We start from the raw sequence: 18,837 nt of genomic DNA, 5'->3' as shown, positions 1-18,837 counted from the left end.
AATTAGGGACGGCTATCGTAGATAGCCCTCGTGTAACTTTGCGCGAAATTAAAAAACAAACAAACAAAAGAAAGAAATGTTTAAAGTTTGCGTAAAAACAGTAATGTTTATTAGTGTCAACTGATAAAATATTTTTATAATGCAATACCATTCTGTAATTAAAGTCTGTTTCTTCGCGCCTGATCTTCGTGACGACACTTGTGTTCGATAAAGGTACGAGTACGTATCTATAGGTGGAAAAGCACACACAGCAACAACTTTCAATACATTTGCAGAAGTAAGTATATATTGATCAGCAGCGTCATCGAAATAACAACTCTTGCTCGTCTTTGTTGAACCGGAATAGAGATGTGCATAATTACCTTTTATCTTTGAGTAAGGGGTTTATTTTAACATTTCGTGCAGTTTGTTTCAGAGTGAACATGTATTTACGTAACACTCAAATTCCACTCTGAAAGTATTGCTGTATTTTTTGTTGGCCTTGTTGCTTGCTGTTGATAAATATTTCATAATAAAAAGTAAATTCTTTCTGTTGCTATATATAGAATCTACCATCACCACTAAAATGTAGAAACAAAAATATTCGGGAAAACTCTCTAAACAATTTTCAGATGGATTTAAATTAATTCTCTAAATTAAACTATCTTTGGATTGCGTGAGTTGATGGATTGTGCAGTAGCCGTTATGTTATCTTCAGTTCTAAAATATCAGATTTCGTCTTCCACTAAAAACAGCAATAAGGTTAGGTTAAGATTTATTTCTGTGAATAGATTCACACGATTTGGTTCGTGTTATATGTTTAACAAGCGGTAGAAACTATATTGTTTTAGGGTGTTTGCATATGTAATCGCATGACAGACGAAACAAGTAGCAATGCTGCTTGTTTTTTAACAAAGGTTTTTTTGACGTGATGTGATAGGTTATTCTTAACGGTTGAAGCAAATTTATCAAATAGCAAGTGCCTCTGTATAGAACTAAAACCCACTTTAAACATACCTTTTTGCGTCTGGAACTTTAATACTGTTATGTGTGCATGTGTTTAGTTAGATCGTAATAAACACTTCACATAGAAATGCCCGGCATGACCAGGTGGTTAAGGCATTCGACTCGTAATCCAAAGCTCGCGGGTTCGAATCCCCGTCACACCAAACATGCTCGCCCTTTCAGCCGTGAGGGCGTTTTAGTGTACGGTCAATCCCACTATTCATTGATAAAAGAGTAGCCCAAAAGTTGGCAGTGGGTGGTGATGACTTGCTGCCTTTCTTGTAGTCTTACACTGCTAAATTAGGGACGGCTAGCGCAGATACCTCTCGTGTATCTTTGCGCGAAATTAAAAAAAAAATACAACAATAAAACAATCATATAGAATTTGGATTATTGGTAACCGCAAAATGCCCTTTGGAGATTTTAACCATAATATTTTTCTCAAGTTATTGTAGACTTATATTAGCATATAATTAACGAAATTGTATGAAACGTGTTGGCAAATAACGTAACTTGGTTTGTTTTTCTTAAATAATGATAACTATTAAATGAAGCCCTATATCTGGGCGCGGGTTGGTCCTGTTGTGGAATTTTGAATTTCGTAGCTGGCTAGGCAGGCTAGAATCAATATGATATTACCAAATATTTCGTGCTTCGTAAGAATGACAGTCAATCCCGTCTTATGGATGGTAGGGTACCTTGGACTGGATTCCTTTTCTATCGTCAATAACTCAAATTCGTAGACAGCAATAGATAGTTTTACCACAAGTACAACTATTCCAGGGCCAGTTAGGGTGTTGCTGTCTGTCTGCTTTCTCATTATTCTGGTATTGTTCAAATTAGGAACAGCCATACCGTGAAACTTAGAGGTATCTGACTCTGGCTGTTTAACATATGTCCACAAAGTGACGTTCAGGTTGAAAATTTCCAAGTTGTTTTGTTTTTTTTCACAAAAGTTTAGTGAAAGTAGTTTTATTTTGACGATATATGTAACGAATTCGTATTTGACCGTTTCAAACATTTTAAAATCAAATTCTTTGTTAGACCTATTTCAGAATATTAGTGTTGAAATGATATTTTTAAGATGTTAATTCGTATTCTCTCCCCCCCGCGTTGGCCCAGCGGAAAACTTGGGGACTCGTAACGCTAAAATCGAGGTTTTATCCCTGGAGTGGGAATAGCACAAATAGTCAGTTGTTTAGATTTTCACTCAACAAAACAAACTATTAAGCCTTTGTAATAGTGTTTATGAAACATATATAACAATATTTTTATCGTAAATACGCTCTCTGGAATCTTCCCCCCCCCTCTCACACGACCACATTTGTACATCACTAGTTTTTCCTCCATATTCTCTAGATATCTCATTGTAGGAAATATCTAAAATTCTATATTTTTGTGTTAACCTTTTATCATATTCAGACGGCTGTTGTAAAGTCTGTACATGGATAAAACAGGAAACTACGTAACACGAGTTCTTCGATGGCGAATACCAAATTTATTTCTGAGTGCAGTTATCAAATATATTCAATTTGATAGTGGGTACAGTAGCTCATGTGCTTACAAGGTATTCAGAATAAAAGTTGTTGTAATTTAACTTGATCGAAGTTGAACATGTCACGCTCTGAAGGAGCCAGCGTTGTAAGCTGATTCGCTCGGAAATTCGTAAAGGAAACGGCATTTTGAACGATGCTAATTTTAATTTAGGCATGAAGCGTGCTTTTGGAAAGAATGCCATGAGCAATACATAAGTTGAATAAAATAAGAACATTCAACGTTTAAAAATGCACAATGATCTATCCTCTAAGTTAAAATATAAAGTTGAAAACTACATGTTTCGGTTGAAAAGATTACACCATCTTCATATCAGAAGAAACACGGGAAACTTCATTTTTTTTTTTATACCATCAAGTGCACGTGTAAAATTTGCACGTTATAAAGTGCTAGCTAAAAAATAAATTATATAATAAATTATCGTGAATTTTTAAACATTGAATACTCATCTTTTTTTTTTTTATCTTTTCGTGAAATCTGTGCACAAGAATTGGCATCAGTTGAAGTTGAGTAGCAGTGGTGGATACAGGATTTTTTGGTGGGGGGATGATCGATTAAGTAACAATGACTTAAACCCGACCACAAGTAAACTTTTCCTTGTTACTGCAACGTAATTTTCATGAAATTAGTTTAGAAACAAAGAAAATAAACATATATGACTATGAACTCTCATTTATTGATTTTATTCTAAAATATCAAGTTACAAGTAATCGTGTGATTTAGTATAGTGCTGCACAACATAGTGCATGTGACAATGAACTTTCATATATTCCTAAATAACGTGTTACAAGTAAACATACAGCAAAGATTCTAATTGAGATGATTAGTACTTTATATTTCTGATTTCCCATTAACCTACATAATTTTGGTATGGCCAGTGGGGGATACATCCAACCCCCCTTCCTCTGTATCCATCCCTGTTGGGTAGAGAGGTATGTCTATCTGCGTGCCAGCAGGTCCTTCATTGGAAACCTTTTGCCCTCACTCCCAGTAGCCTCTGACTTTCAAGATTAAATTTTCTACATTATGAATCCTGTTGAAATGTTAATGTTAAGTTTCTCCTCCACCTCTGTTGTTTGCCCCATTTATTCCCTCGTCTTCTCACAAATTATAAAAAAAAAAAAAATTATACAAACGCCACTAGTTGTGTTGGATACGTACTGTGGAACAATATCGTACAGGGATGAGTGTATTATATTTTGAATATGCAAGTTACGTAACAACCGCAGTCGAAATTAAAGTCGCGATGGAACGTCATATATCACAAACACGTTTTAACATTGCTTGGCGTTTTTTAGGTTGTGATACCATCAAGAACTCATCACTGTCAGGTATAGAACAGCACTATTTCCTAATGCAAAATATTCATATATACAGATAATAAAGATATGTGCATATTGAGGATTTAGAAGTTCGAATACGGGGGTTAAACCCTCTACTTCATTACATTGGAAAACAAAGAAATATGGATCATTTGACACCAGGACAATGAATAAAGATACCTACAATAATTATATAATTTATATAGTAAGCGAAGTCCGGCGTCTTGTAAGATGCAAGAAACCACGAACAAAAAGTTCAGTGCTAGAATCAGTTCACGTACCCATACAACAGTATGAAACATAATCAAGAAGGATATCCGTTTGAAAACTTCACAAACAGGGCATGGATTTGCCAAGATAAGACTTCAAGACATGACCAAGCAGCTAGAGATTGAAATTGGTATTCATATCAATTCATAAGAAGACACAGTGAAGAAGTCGCCGGACGCATTGTCTATGAATTTCTGTGCGATCGGACTATTGAAAGGATTCTGCTAAACCGCCGTCATCGTACACTAGATGGATTGTGGAAAGGCCTCTGGTATGATTAGTATGACTTGGACATTACAATCTTTTCGGTGGAAACTACGTTGCAGGGCTATTTACAAGATGCATGGTCGTCAGGTAAATCATGACCGGATGTGACGAAGTTAACTGTAAACGGGGTGAAGCTCCAAAATCGTTTTAATATAACTTATTAAACCCTCTGTAAACGTTGAAAGTAAGCATGCATGACACACTCTGTCAGCCAGAAATAATGCTATGAACAGTATGGAAGTCTAATATGTCATGTTGAGTTAGAAACAACGCTGTGGAGAAAGTAGAAGGTAGTGCTAACTGAGCATGGCGCGTGTTCTTACAAATAACACTGTAAACAATGTGGAAGTTGTTCACAATATGTGCCATTTTGTGGAAACAAAGTGTTGAACAATATCTTGAGTTGAAGATAATTATGACGGATGTAGTGGGTACAATGAGCTTTGTGCGCGACAAACCATGAACATTTTAAAAATAGAAGAAAAAACCGTTGCATGTTCAAGGTGACCTTTCAAAATGATATTTTTAAATCTCGTATATTTCACGTGTAATTAGAAAAAAAACGTTATTTTTATTGTATTTTTTAGTAAAATTAAAATCTCTCCAGTCTGTTAATGTAGAAAACTCGATCGGTTACTAAGTGCTCTGAACTTGTTATCATACTCTTCAGCGGCTCCGCTGATTTTCTGAGTTAGTAGATGACAGGGAAGAGAGAATCGTTAAATCTGCATTACAAACCATTCATAACTACAGTACGTTAAAGAATGGCAGTCCGCGCATGTAGTCAGTAATATCTAATGAAATAGTCATCAAATTTAATCCCCGTATATGGAAAGAATTATTAATATTTATAGAGTTGTTGATAGATGGTAGACTATTCTTTATTAATATTAAACTCGCAAAGAATTAGGGTGAGGGATATGTAAAATTGATACAGTAGACTTATCTGGACCAAGGGTGGTCATTATTACAAAATCGTTTTTTGAACATATGTATTTACAAAATTGTTGATACAAATAAAAATAATTTAAGGCATAAACAAGAAATTATTCCATTTAGCTGTGTAATTTGAACTCTAAACTTCTGGTCAGTTACCACTACTAAGGGCACAAATTGTAAGTTATTAACGGCTGTTTCGTGGAAGACCTGTTTGTTTCCTCCCAGCTAAATTTACGTTTTTAATTTTCAAAATTTGATCCAGATAATCCGCGTGTTCTACCGTAATTTATATGATAAATCTATATCGGAAGGGCATATCAACATATCATGTCTAGTTCCACTGAAAAGAGGAAAGAAATGGGAATTATATTTTATCTAATCATGTCGTCCTTGGTGGTACTGAAATCGAGGCCACTTCTTGAAGCACAAGTGGACAGTATAATTTTCACGAGTCTGCGTTGTCAGCACTCGGGATTCTGTGGTACAAGTTTGGTATTGTCATTCTTTATAAATCGCGTGATAGGACTTTGATCAATGTGTACTCGAATTTAAAATTTAGAATATTATGGATAGCCCCACATTCTCTGCAACTGACATGACCCTTGTATGAGAGCTACGTTAGTAAAACGACACCAAAATAATTAAAGAGACGTAACGTCAGCTATGATGTATATTAGTTAAATATTAATATGTTTTTGTTGTTCTCTTATCGCTCGGAAAAACAGTGTTTTAAAACCAACGTTTCACATAATGTTGTAGCATAACGCTTTTAAGTAATTTAAATAAAAAGGAACTTGACGTCTCGTTTGTTAATTTCGAAGCTGAAGTGTTTTTGAAGAGATCTTAGAGTTACATAGAACTTGTGAAGTTTAACAACATTTCGCTTCTTTCCTGACGACATAAAGTTTACATGTATTTTCTCTATTGGTGGCGCCATCTGCATAAGTTACATCTTTCAGATATAACATTTCGTTTCAAAAAACACACCACGTCATAATAAAAACTAAGCAAATTATTTTCTAACGAGAGATAATGTTTGACGGTATACAAGTAAGTATTTATCAAAATTAATCCATTATTGATAAAATTAACATGTTTTTAGTGTGTTTTTTAATCATGAGTTAAATATTTTTGGCTTGCGATTAAGAAATAATTGGTTCTAAGAAACGAAAACTCTGATCTGTAGTTGTAAGATAAACCAGTTTTGTTTCTATTAAGTTATTTTTTGTCACAAGTAAAGTATTTTCGTCTGGTGTTTATTAAGTAATAAGCCCTAGAAAAAGCCTAACTGGTAGGGATAAGATTAATCTGATATCTTCTTTACAAGCAAAAACATCCATATTAACAAGTACGTCTAAAACGACGCCTAGTAGCAATAAAATTAATCTGATTTTTTTACTTTTTATCACGACCACAGTTGTCTAGCGATTAATACGTAAACAGTAGACTTCTGTGAACCCACGGGCTAGTAGTAATATTAAATAATTGTTTTTCTTGCATTTCTTTCTTTGTGACCAAAAAATAACCGTGGGCAGTTACAAAGAAAGTAAAATGTCAGTTGTTAGTAAAAAGGTTAAGAGACCCTAGAAATGTATCTTTCAGTTGTATCGAGTACTGCGTTTTTTTATGTAAAAGTTTAAGTTATCCCACTATCCAAATCGCACCAAATATGCTCATCCTTTCAGTCATGAAGGCAATATAAGATGACAGTCAATCCCACTATTTGTTGGTAAAAGAGTAGCCCAAGAGTTGTCAGTGGGTGGTGATGACTAGTTTCCTTACCTCTAGCCTTACACTGCTAAATTAATTATGGCTAGTACAGATAGCCCTTGTGTAGATTTGTGCAAAATTCAAAAAAAGAAACAAACAAACAATTGGCAGTGTGGTCTTTTGATTATTGTTAATAATAGGTTAAAGTTTACAGTCCACTCTTTTGCTGAGACCTCATGAGTAACCAAGACTAGGTACTATACCGTGGTGAAGCTTGTGTGTTTTTCTTTGTTCATTTGTTTGTTTTTGTTGTTGTTTTTTCATTAGCTGATCACTCGATGTCTAATGAATTGCTTCATCTTACGCTTTCAGAAGTTTCTGTTGGATTACAGCCATAAGGACTTTCATCTGAAGAAGCTACAGACAGCTGTTGACCAGCAGAAACAGTCAACTAACGACAAAATAAACGAAGAGTTGGAAAGAAAAGGTAAAGCACTTCACTTTTTCTGTTGTTTTAAGACCTACTTAATAAACAGGTTAGTCGTTAAGTGTGTGTAGAAATTTTTAGTCTGAACCGTAGTAATTGAACATAAATGTTTAAGGCTTAAAAAAACAAGTTCTCAAAAATACATACTGAAGTTTCTATGCAGTCAGTTAAGCTATATTAATATAATAACACTGGCTGTTCTATGTACATGCAGCCACTTCACAGAATGTGAATGAACACTCACTAAAATTGGTATGAAAGTTTTAGATCCATAAGGAGTTAGATACAAATTTTCAGTTTTGCTGGTTTTATGGGCATTTTTTACGGTTTTTACCTCCACCCCCCACCCAAATAGATGGATCTTCACCAAATACATTTTGTTTTACACTTTTATGGGTGTTTTTTGTTTGTTGTTGTGTGTTTTTTTGCAATTATAATAAGGAAAACAATGTTTCATGTTCTAAGATAACATTTCATTAATCGTGGATTTACATAACTTCCATCCAAGGGATGGGTACTGTAGCTAGTTATACTTTTTTTTTTTAAGCCATGAAACAATCTCATGAAAATGTATTGTTGTCCTTGTTACTTATATTGTACATTGCAAAACTGTTGCTTCCAACAAAATTAATTGCATTGGATATGTTGTATACCATTCAAAAATTGATGATTGAGATAATGCATTCTGAGTTAGAAGTTAACAGCATGAAGTTAGAATGATATTTAATATTCGTAGCAATTATTAACATGTCATATATCTGTTCATATTGCAAAGATTTTTGACATCCACAATGAAAATGCAACATTCTGAAGACGTTTGATAGCCGAATTTTATTATTTCCAGCTCTACAGTTACTTTTATGGAGTCCATAGAAATATATATAATTAAATATAAGATTCTTATATGGATATCCATCTGAACAGTACAGTTTGGCAATATCTAATTGCTTGCTTGTTTTAGCATAAAACTGATGTCACTCCTTTGACAGGTAGCTAGCTGTTTGGAAAAACATTGATGCTGTGAATGTATTAATCTGACTTCAGACCAGTTTAAAGTTTAATCTCCAAATGTCCTCTCAGATAGACAGTAGAATCATATTTCACCATGGCTAGGTGATTAAGACACTCGAATCATAATCTGAGGGTTGCAGGTTTGAATCCCCATCACACCAAACATGTTTGCTGTTTCAGCCATGAGGGTGTTATAATATTATGGTCAATGCCACTATTCATTGGTAAAAAGTACCCCAATAATTGGCACTGGGTGGTGGTGACTAGCTGCCCTCCCTCTCGTCTTACACTGCTAAATTAGGGATGGCTAGTGCAAATAGCCCTCATGTAACTTTGTGCAAAATTCAAAACAAACAGTAGAATCATTTAATTTGACACAAGATCACTTAAAGATTTCTTTGTTGCCATGTTTTCTATGAGCTAGGTGGGTAATAAATATAACATAATTATATGAATTATACCTGTTTATCCAGACATAGGGAAAATAACAAACTCTTTTGGTGGGCAAACTTGATCTAATATAGTAACATATTGATAGATAAATAGAGGTGAGCACTTATTGATTTACTTTATATTGAGCTAGTTTTTGATTTATTATTTCTACGTTCATAATTCTTACAGAATTATGAAGTACCATAGGAAGTGTCTTTAATTCTCATAAATGATTTATAACAATAAGTAGTTTCAAGTGCCAGAACCAGAAAGGAGAGAATTGTAGATAAAAAGCAAATCATGTTTGTGAAGATCAAAGTCAAGTTAATGAAAAGAAACCAGTTCTTCTGAGATCAGTGCAGCTACTAACCTACTGCAGGAATCACTGAATGCAGCAGTGAATTACACACTTCATTGTTTGATTCACATAATGATTTTTCTTTAAATGGAAAGCATGATTCCTCAGTCTGCTTTGGATGTTTGCTGTGCTATCTAGTTTTTACCACTCTCACATGACTGAGAAAAATAATGTGTGTAAGTGAGTATATTACAAATAATGCAATGTGTTTTTCGTAATCTTAACTGTTAGCTTGATGTAAGAAACGTAAGTGTGAACCATTTCTAAAACAATCATATTCATAGTTGTGGTTGGGATAGGTAGGACATATGGATAAGAGCTGATGAAAAGAAAATACTAGCTAGAATTCTAGATATCTTACTACAGCTAATCAATCTATATTTCATTAATGTATTGTAGCATCACATTCAACTTTTTGAAAGTACAAAAGGATTACAATTGCCTCTTCTCTCAGAAATACAATCCTTTTGTATTTTTGAAAAGTTGATTGTGATTCTATAATAAGTTAACCAAATATAGATTGATTTAAGCACAAGAAAGTTGAGTTTTTATTAATACTGTCCATGCCACGTGAAGTGCTTTGAAGATTCCAAGTTGTGTTGGATAATCTCCTTTTATTGAACATTAAATTTCACCATTTGGGGAACAAACCTCTCATAGGGAATAGGTGGACTTCCGTTTGTAGAAAGGTAATAAGTGTCGTTGAGTTTGACCAAGAACATGACATTGTCAATGATAATAACCATACAGTTTAGTACTTCCTTGTTAACTCACTCTGTGCGGTTTCTAATGCAGGTATACAAACAATAACGACAGCAAGTCTTTAGATAGGTGAAACAGAGTGAGATATTAGTTTTAAAATAGGCGAGGCACACGTATTTCGTAATATCTTATTGTTTGGTTAAAAATATTAGTACTGAACTCAACATAGTCAAAGTCAATTAAGTTGAATGCAAAATATTTCTAACAAGCAAATGTATCCGTCCCCAGTGACGTAAAAATAAGTTAATATATTCATTTAAGTGATTTCATGGACTTTAAAAAGGTTAACTGTGTTACTCTTAGTTTTACCAAGAGCCAAAGCTCTCTACTACATTATACCACCCACCTTGAAAAGTAATTTCAATCATGTTAAGAGCTGCTGATAAATAACATACAGTAAATCTACACTTTTATTCTTTAAGTTACGTCACATTTTGAAATTAAAGTATAGTGTGATTAATTCCTAACAGTTTTGTGTAGAATATCCTGTTTGTAAAATAAAATTTGGAATCAACATTATTCATGACTGTTTTCCCGCCCTTTCAGAAGTGAAGACCCGGCATGGCCAGGTGGTGAAGGCGCTCGAATCGTAATCTGAGGGTCGCGGGTTCGAATTCCCGTCGCAGATAACTCTCGTGTAGCTTTGCGCGAAATTCAAAAACAAACAATCAAAACTAAATGTTGAGCCTTGCCTTGTGCACAGTTTTTCAAACAGGAGACAAATGAACGCTTGAACAGACGCCATACTTTTCAATATGTATAAGTTAACGTTAGTTGATATCTTATGTAAGCGCAAAATTTAGTCTTATAATTATTTTGTGTTTTTCAATTGCGATGCTGTAAAGCTGGTGTTTAACAGATTTAGAGGCATAATGCCATTCGGTATATGAACAGGATTTATGGCGTTACGCCGTAAAGTTATGTATATTCGAATACGATTGGCCTTTGTTTGTTTGAAACAGTGGTTCTCAATCAAACTTCAGGAATTTTCGCCGTTTACATGAGTATAAATTGTAAAAACCGCAATCTTGAAAAGATAATACTACCTGTTGTTATTTATCGTCATGTTATTGATTTTATTAAACAGCAACAGTTTCCCAAGATTTCGCTTTCATAATCCGTATCATTTTTGTTAAGCCTAGACGTGTTCTTCATCTTAATTTTAAAAATAAAACTAGCAATCTGAGCAATTTTAAAACCAGGTAAAATACCCCTCATCTTTCCATTTATATCCTGTACTTTACTCCACCAAACATGTTCGGTCTTTCAGCCGTGCTGGCGTTATAATGTGATGGTCAATTCCACGATTAGTTGGTAAAAGAGTTGGCGGTGGGTGGTAATGACTAGCTACCTTCCCTCTAGTCTTACACTGTTCAATTAGGGACAATAGCGCAAATACCCCTCGTGTAGCTTTGCGCGAAAATTCGAAACAAGCGAACAAACTAATAATCTACTCAGTTTGCTCAAGTATTAATATTACTCTACAACCCAGATCTTTCTGTGAGCAGAAATGTGTAAAATTCCATTAATTACTGAAAAGAAAAAGAAAACGTCCATACTCAAATTTCTAGTAATTACTTAGGATCTTTGTGATTTAGTTTTAAAATCAATACAACATATCTAATTGGGATTGTGTTTCATGTGGGTTGATGATGAAGCATCAGGCAGGTAACTTTGTAATATATGTGTTGAAAAATTTACCTTCGAGAAAGCTTGTAATTACGTACTATACAGTTGATACTTCTATATCAGGTTCATAAGCTGAAACCTTCGCTCCACGTGGTTTTCTAGATCAGTGGTATCGTTTATTAAAATTTACTATTTGAAAGTGGATTAAACCAAATATATATATATAAACAAATTATTTATAAATCGTATGTGTATGTTTTTATAGCAAAGCCGAGGCTATCTGCCGAGGGGAATCGAACTCATGATTTTAGCGTTATGAATCCGTAGACTTACCGCTGTACTAGCGAGGGGGGAGCATTTATAAATCAACTCTTAATCATTGATTTGTGTTAGATAATTATGACTCTAGAATAATGTTGAATTTTTGTTTACTAGAGCATTCCCCAAACTTGTTATCCGCCCTCTCTTTAGTACATGTGGTTTCTTGTGCCCAACCTTCATTTTAAATGAGTGAAAGAGTGAGTGAAATGACTAAATATAACGCACGGATACATATTAGAATACTCTATATGTTGCAGTAATTACTTATTATTTTCATTAATAAAAATTTGTATTAAAACGTTTAATTTCGCGTAATTGCAATATTGATTCTAGTTGTTCCATTCCTTTCCCTCAGATCATTTACGCTCCCACGGTCGGCGCCCCACACTTTGGCTAGCGTGTTTTACGAAACAAGTGAAGTATAGTCGTGAAAGATCCAGGAATGCTATTATCTGGCATCCTATGAAAGAATGTAGATTTTTAAAACTCGCACAGGAACTGTGGATGTTTGCTCTTGTGCTGCACGTGTTAATAAAACAAATCAATCCGTGTTTGTTTGTTTTTTAGTAACATTCTCGACCACTGTATTTACAACAGTGTTTCCACAAAGTTTCCCAAACTATCAAATCAACTAAAAATGCAACTTCTTACACTTATTTTCAACACCAGCACTGTTAGTGCCCGTGCTCTTGAGTGTTTGTCTCAAATGGACTTACTGATTATCTTAAGTTAAATCCAATAATTTGAAATAGTCACAGTTCCATGTCCTAAGTTAGACCTTAGCGGTTTTTAAAAGATTTAACTAAATTATGTATAATACTCACAGTTCCATATCCTCAGTAGGCCTAGCGGTTTTTAAAAAAATTAGTTAAAATATATTCAAATAGTCACAGTTTAATGTCCATTGTGGACCTGTTGTGTTTGAAAAGATTTAATTAAAATATTTAGTTAATAAATTAGTTAAAATAGTCGTAGTTCTATGCTTTTAGTAGATCTAGAGGTTTTCGAAAGGTTTAATTAAAGTTTGTGGAATACTCACAGTTCCATGTTTATTGTGAACCTGTTGAGTTTCATAAGATGTAATTAAAATATGTGAAATGGTCACAGTTTCGTGAATATATTGACTTTTCAAAAGGTTTAATGAAACTAGGTGCAGACTGATTTTCCTCATCAGATAATCAGTGGTTTACGTCTAAACTTATGGAATAATGTCAAGCTAGTCGGATACGAACAAACAAGTATTGAACTAAAGCTTTTTGCTATCATTAAGATGGTATTAGGGATGATTACTAATGACATAATCCGATGTATTCCAAAATGTCTGGATATGTTGACGAAACAAAACGAATGTAGTTGTCGTAGTTGATTTTTTCTACTCTGTTCTAACTCATTATTGGAAATGCGATCAATCATGGTCGTAAAATAAAATCTAAATATGTGAATTGTTTTTTAATTTCTTGTAGAATTTGTAAACTCAAAATATCCTTGTTTTAATATTTCTTCGGAAATTTTGTTTCTCAAAAGACGGGAATTCTGAACGCTACCAAAAACAGAACTGTATAAACTGAATTGAAGGATGAAAATCTCAAGTGTATATGAACTCAACTTTTTATGCTATTGTAACGTTAAACTTGTCTATATCCTTATTGCAAAGAAACAGTTTAGTGTACCATACTTATTGACAAGAAACAGTTTCGTGTACCATACTTATTGACAAGAAACAGTTTAGTGTACCATACTTATTGACAAGAAACAAACTTACAGTTTACCACACTTATTGAGAAAAATAGCCATAAATGTTTGTACTGTATGTTTGTACGTTACATTCAGTATAAGGTTTTGTAGAAAAAAAACAAAAACGGACGTTTAACCTACAACTTTTAAATGTTTACATTCAAATATTTAAATGACAAAAACTGTCAGTTAACCTGTATCTCCTCGATCCATTTTATTTTACATCTATGTGTTGGTTTCTTTTATAAAAGACGGGTAAAGCTTCTCCGGTTATTATCTGAACTTTTACCCCATCTTGTACATTCCATTTTATTAGAAACATTTAGACGTGGTTTAGTGTTACACTTGTTCAATGTGTTTTTACTCGCATGCGTTTTCACTGGTTTGTACAGAACATCGATAACACTATGTAACACAAATTTTGTTCCTGGATAGTATGTGTTATTTCTTAATTGTTTATGTTATAAAAGTACATAAAATGGCCATTATTCCCTTTAAACTTTGCTTCTGTGACCTGAATAATGAAATTTACAAATCCTATTTTGTTTATGTAAAAACGAGCAAATTTGCACATTTTCATTAACATAAGGTCTGAATAAAACAACATATGAATCATGATGTACATGTATTTATACCAAAGTTATACAAAAATGTTTAGAAGTGAGTAGTTTTTCGAGATTTTCGACTGTAATGTAAATCATTTTCACGTATCAGCCCCCGAATATAGTCTTCCATCATGTTTTCGTTATACGCTCCTAGGTCACAAAAGCAAAGTTTGAAGAGAAAAATAGGTCTTTTCCATTTACTTTAGGCATAAGCAATTGAGAAATAACACTTTCTGCCAAGGAACAAGGAAAAGTAAAAATTTTGTTACATAGTGTAATTCGATATGCAAAGTAATGAAATGACAAAATACGTAAAGAATTATTAAATATTTTCCAGTATCTCAATTTTATTATATCCTTAATGTCTCTAATGATCAGAATTTTGTGCACAGTTTTCAAAGAGGCTTGAAAATATATTTGGAATCTAGTGGTCAGACAGAGTGCGTTTCAATGTGAATAGAATTTTGAAAAACATCGCAAACTTTGGTATTCCATTAGTGACGTGTTAGCTTTTCACACAAGAGTACTGCTTAGTTTTTGTTAGCGTTAAACCTAAAATCGTGAGGTCTTCATTAGTGTTACTTCTTTAATTGTAATTGAATATTTGTAAGCTGTAAAAATTTCTTACGTCCGTAAGTGTAACTAAAGGTTTATCATAATCAGTTTTCTCTAAAACGTTATTGCGTGATTAACGTTTCTGGCTACCAGTCTTAGGGTCCAAAGTTCGATATATGATGCTGCTCAGCAAGCTTCATGCTATCAGAAGTGGGCACATTACAGAGGTTTAGGCTGAGAATCGTACAAAGCCCTTGTGGCGGCAAGTCTTGCTTTGTGGTTGCCTTTCTTCTGATTAGTAGTTCATAATTATTTGAGCTCTAGGAATCTTTGATTTTGGACATTAGCCTAGATATGAAATAGCTGTCATTCAATTTGAAAATGTTTTGATATTTTCAGTGAGTATATTACAGCACAGATAATCAATTGTGTAGTTTTTGTCAAGGTTGAAAAATTGCTATTCCTTTATCATTGCTTAATTCACTAATATAGAAAATATTTTTAAAAAAAGTTATGTAGCTAAAACAATTATGTTGTGTTTGTTTTCCATCGTACATCTTACTTACCCTTCCATTTTTCGCCCGTTGTCTTGGGGGCGTATATTTGATTACTGTACTAAGTAGTTTTACTAGTTCCCTGTAGATCGCCTTCTGAATTAAAAATTCTTGTCCACTAAAACAAAGTATTAGAACGTTCACCCAAAGACATATTCATACGCCCTCTAGTAGCTTACCACGAGTATGAGGGCATATAACTTTTAATAGCGGCAAGGGGCAGAGCACAAATAGCCCGTTAACTGCAAGCAAATCCATATTTCTGTTGATACAAGCTTTTATGGACATAGAATTGTACCTCTTTTACATATGTAATCTAGACTCGTTCACGTTGAATTATAAATTTTTTTTAAGGGTTCAGTTAGTGCGCAGGCGCATTTGAAGTCAGTCTAGGTGAAGATGCTTGAGAATGGATTTTTAATTATTAATTAGAAAATTATCAAATAATCAACTTTTTGTACACTCACTGCCAGTCTTATAGCAAGTATAGAGATTTGGTTTAAGGGTGCTTTGTTATGTCATAATTACGCGAGTACCAAGAGCCTTCGAATGCACGCGTTACTGCGTTTACGTTCAATAACGCGATCCTTTTAAAAGAATCTGAACGCTAACAACTTTATACTATTGGAATTACAACAACTAAGCTTGTCTGTTCACTAGAAACAGTTTTGATTTTTGGTTCATTATTAAAATTACAGCTCACTGTACTTAATTGTATATTTTTGTTATTTAAACATTATTACTTCCTTCTTGAGTTCGTGCCGTCTCGGTATACAAGCTTTTTTTGAGTTCGATTTTCCAATGCGAGTTCCGCAGTTTGGTTGTGTGAATATAATATCCTGGCCATAAGCACCTCGCCCAGTGTTAGAAGCGACTCGTGCCGTGTGAAATGCGTACGGTGCAGGAGCCTGGATCGTATCTTTCGCTAGTTTTTTATTACATTAATTTTTAAAAACTATTCTCTCTCTCTCTCTCTCTTGCAAGTTTCTTCTTTGTATCTTTTGACAAGTTTTCTTGGATTATTTTCTCACCTTTACTCAAAGGAGGTAGGAATTCAATTATCAGTTTTACAAAAGCGTCAAACGGAGTCATTAATTTATTACAATACACAACGGATTCAAAGCTGCTTCGTGTAGCTGAAACTAGTTAGTGTTAGATAGAAAACAAAATCGTAATTTAAATTTAAAAGCCAATGTAAGATTACTATAAACTGACTTTATTTTATATGTAAGTGAACTAATTTGTGATTTTTTAATCATGAAGGATTCTATAATCCAGTATTTTATGATCACAGCTGTTTAAATCATTATTTTTTTTATATCGTTACAACGTTGCAAAACATTGTAAACAACTACATACCGTTGCAGTAACAAGTAAAATCGTATATCTGTGCGTGTTTTTATAGTGTTCCAGTGGTATTTGGAATTTGAAGGCTGTTTATGTGTAGTAACGAAACCACATTTAGAAAACACTAAATATATTTAGCTTGTCAAATTTTATGAACAACTCACGCGTTCTAGAAACCGTTGGGTAATTGGTTGTATAGATGGGGTAACACGCATCATTTGAGGTGTCTGTAATGAAAAACTTATAGAACAGAGTAACGAACAGTAAGTAATGTTACATCAAATAGAAAGAAAATGTTAAAACAGCCTTTGACAATAAGCAGATAGTAATTTAAAGCATGAAGCTTATGTTTTTATCAAACATAACTACTTATTTTCTGTGTTATATATCTTGTGGATAAAAAGGTTTGATTTTTGGTTTAAAAAAACTTATTTATTATCATTTGTCAGATGAACGATATAAAAAGACAGAGTTTAAGTTGAATAATATCGTTAGATCCACCCCCACCTTTCTAGCCAAAGTAACGGTAATAGCTCTGTGAAATATTACGTAATATATCATTGGCTGTAGTTTCACTTAAACGTGACTTGTGTAAATACGTGTGCTAAATGACCAAGCAGAGACTCACTACACCCACTGCCAGATGAGATTTGTCTGTTTAAAGTAAATAACGAGATTGACTGTCACTTTTGTAACACATTTACCGTTGAAAATGCTCAGCAGTGTGGTATGTCGAACTCTTCGTTCTACTACCCAGCAAGTCAACAGTTAGATCACGCTCGACCCGCTACTAACAATGATACCCATGATAAATTAAATAATCGATGTTTAATATGTGTGTGTGTGTTAGCATTATTTCACATTTTAAAACAAGTATTAGCGAAGTAAAAAAACGTTTTGTTAAAATTGTAATTAATGAAGCGAGAAAAAATCACATTAAATGATTTTATGAGTTGCTACACGAAATTAAATACGATGTTAGGACATCAAGATCTTTCAGGCTGTAACCTAAGTGTATTGGAAATCATTAAATATATTTTGTTATCGTTTTAAATCAATGCTGCTATTTTGTTATTTTCATGCATGCATATGTTGATGTATCACGTGACTTAAGTATGTTCACAACGTACCAGGGTTATCATTGTATTGCTAATAGAGTTTTTCGTCTGGTGAAACCAGAGTCCCTTTTGTATCTTACAAAATGTAGTCTGTGGTGTTAGGATCAACAAGCTTCTCATGAAACTAAAAAGTTCGAAACATTTACAGTAACTAGAGGAGAAGTGTAGGAAGCAAATTTAAAAATGGGGTGGAAAGGTTTATTTGACCAAGTGAAATGTGCACCCATCACAACTGAATTAAATTGTATGTATTTTTACGAAGACAAGTTAAAGAGTGGGGAGAAGTCCCCTCCCCCCGGCTTCCTACACCACTACAGAATGTTGGTTTATGATCTAGTGCAAGTTCACTTTTATGTTCGTTAATTTTCTGCCTTATACTAGTGGAATTATCACGTGTAAATAGACATACTTTTTAATTCAGATTCACTGAGTGTGCACTGACTTGTTGTACCAGTGTATCTTAACTTGTTGTAGCAGTGTATCTTAAGTGTGGGTATTAAAACATTTATTAGAATAAAGTAAAGAACAACGTTTCGACTTTCTTAAGTCATCTTCAGGTTTACAAAAAGAGTTTACAACTGACCGTTGACGGGCACATGTCTTAGGGGCGAGAGTATACACGTTTACACTTCTAGACAGGATTAAGGTTTCAAGGTCATGAGTAAAAGTCTAGGTGAAAGAATAATTGATTAATTAAAAACCTGTTTGCCTTTATTTTATCCTTTTCTCTCTCTCTTGTAGTATTGGAAGCTCTGACCTATGTATTATAGATTGTGGTATTATTAACTTTCTAAGCATACGTTTGGTAATAAAATAGAATCACTGGACAGTATGAAGGGCATTCTGGACCTGAAGGTAAAAGTAAAACTATGATCATT

General features: G+C 33.7%; 1 protein-coding gene across 1 annotated transcript in view; it reads left to right on the top strand.

Moving 5' to 3' along the window:
- The window catches only part of LOC143258590 (dystrophin-like), a 194,731-nt gene that overhangs the window by 125,267 nt on the left and 50,627 nt on the right, over positions 1-18,837 (top strand). The window contains 1 exon segment of the mRNA XM_076517774.1: positions 7,419-7,533. Coding sequence (XP_076373889.1) covers positions 7,419-7,533 — 115 coding nt within the window.

The sequence above is a fragment of the Tachypleus tridentatus genome, chromosome 8, assembly GCF_004210375.1.
Source record: "Tachypleus tridentatus isolate NWPU-2018 chromosome 8, ASM421037v1, whole genome shotgun sequence".
Lineage (NCBI taxonomy): Eukaryota > Metazoa > Arthropoda > Merostomata > Xiphosura > Limulidae > Tachypleus > Tachypleus tridentatus.
The sequence above is the reverse complement of the archived record's forward strand: the minus strand, read 5'-3'. Positions and strand labels throughout refer to the sequence as shown.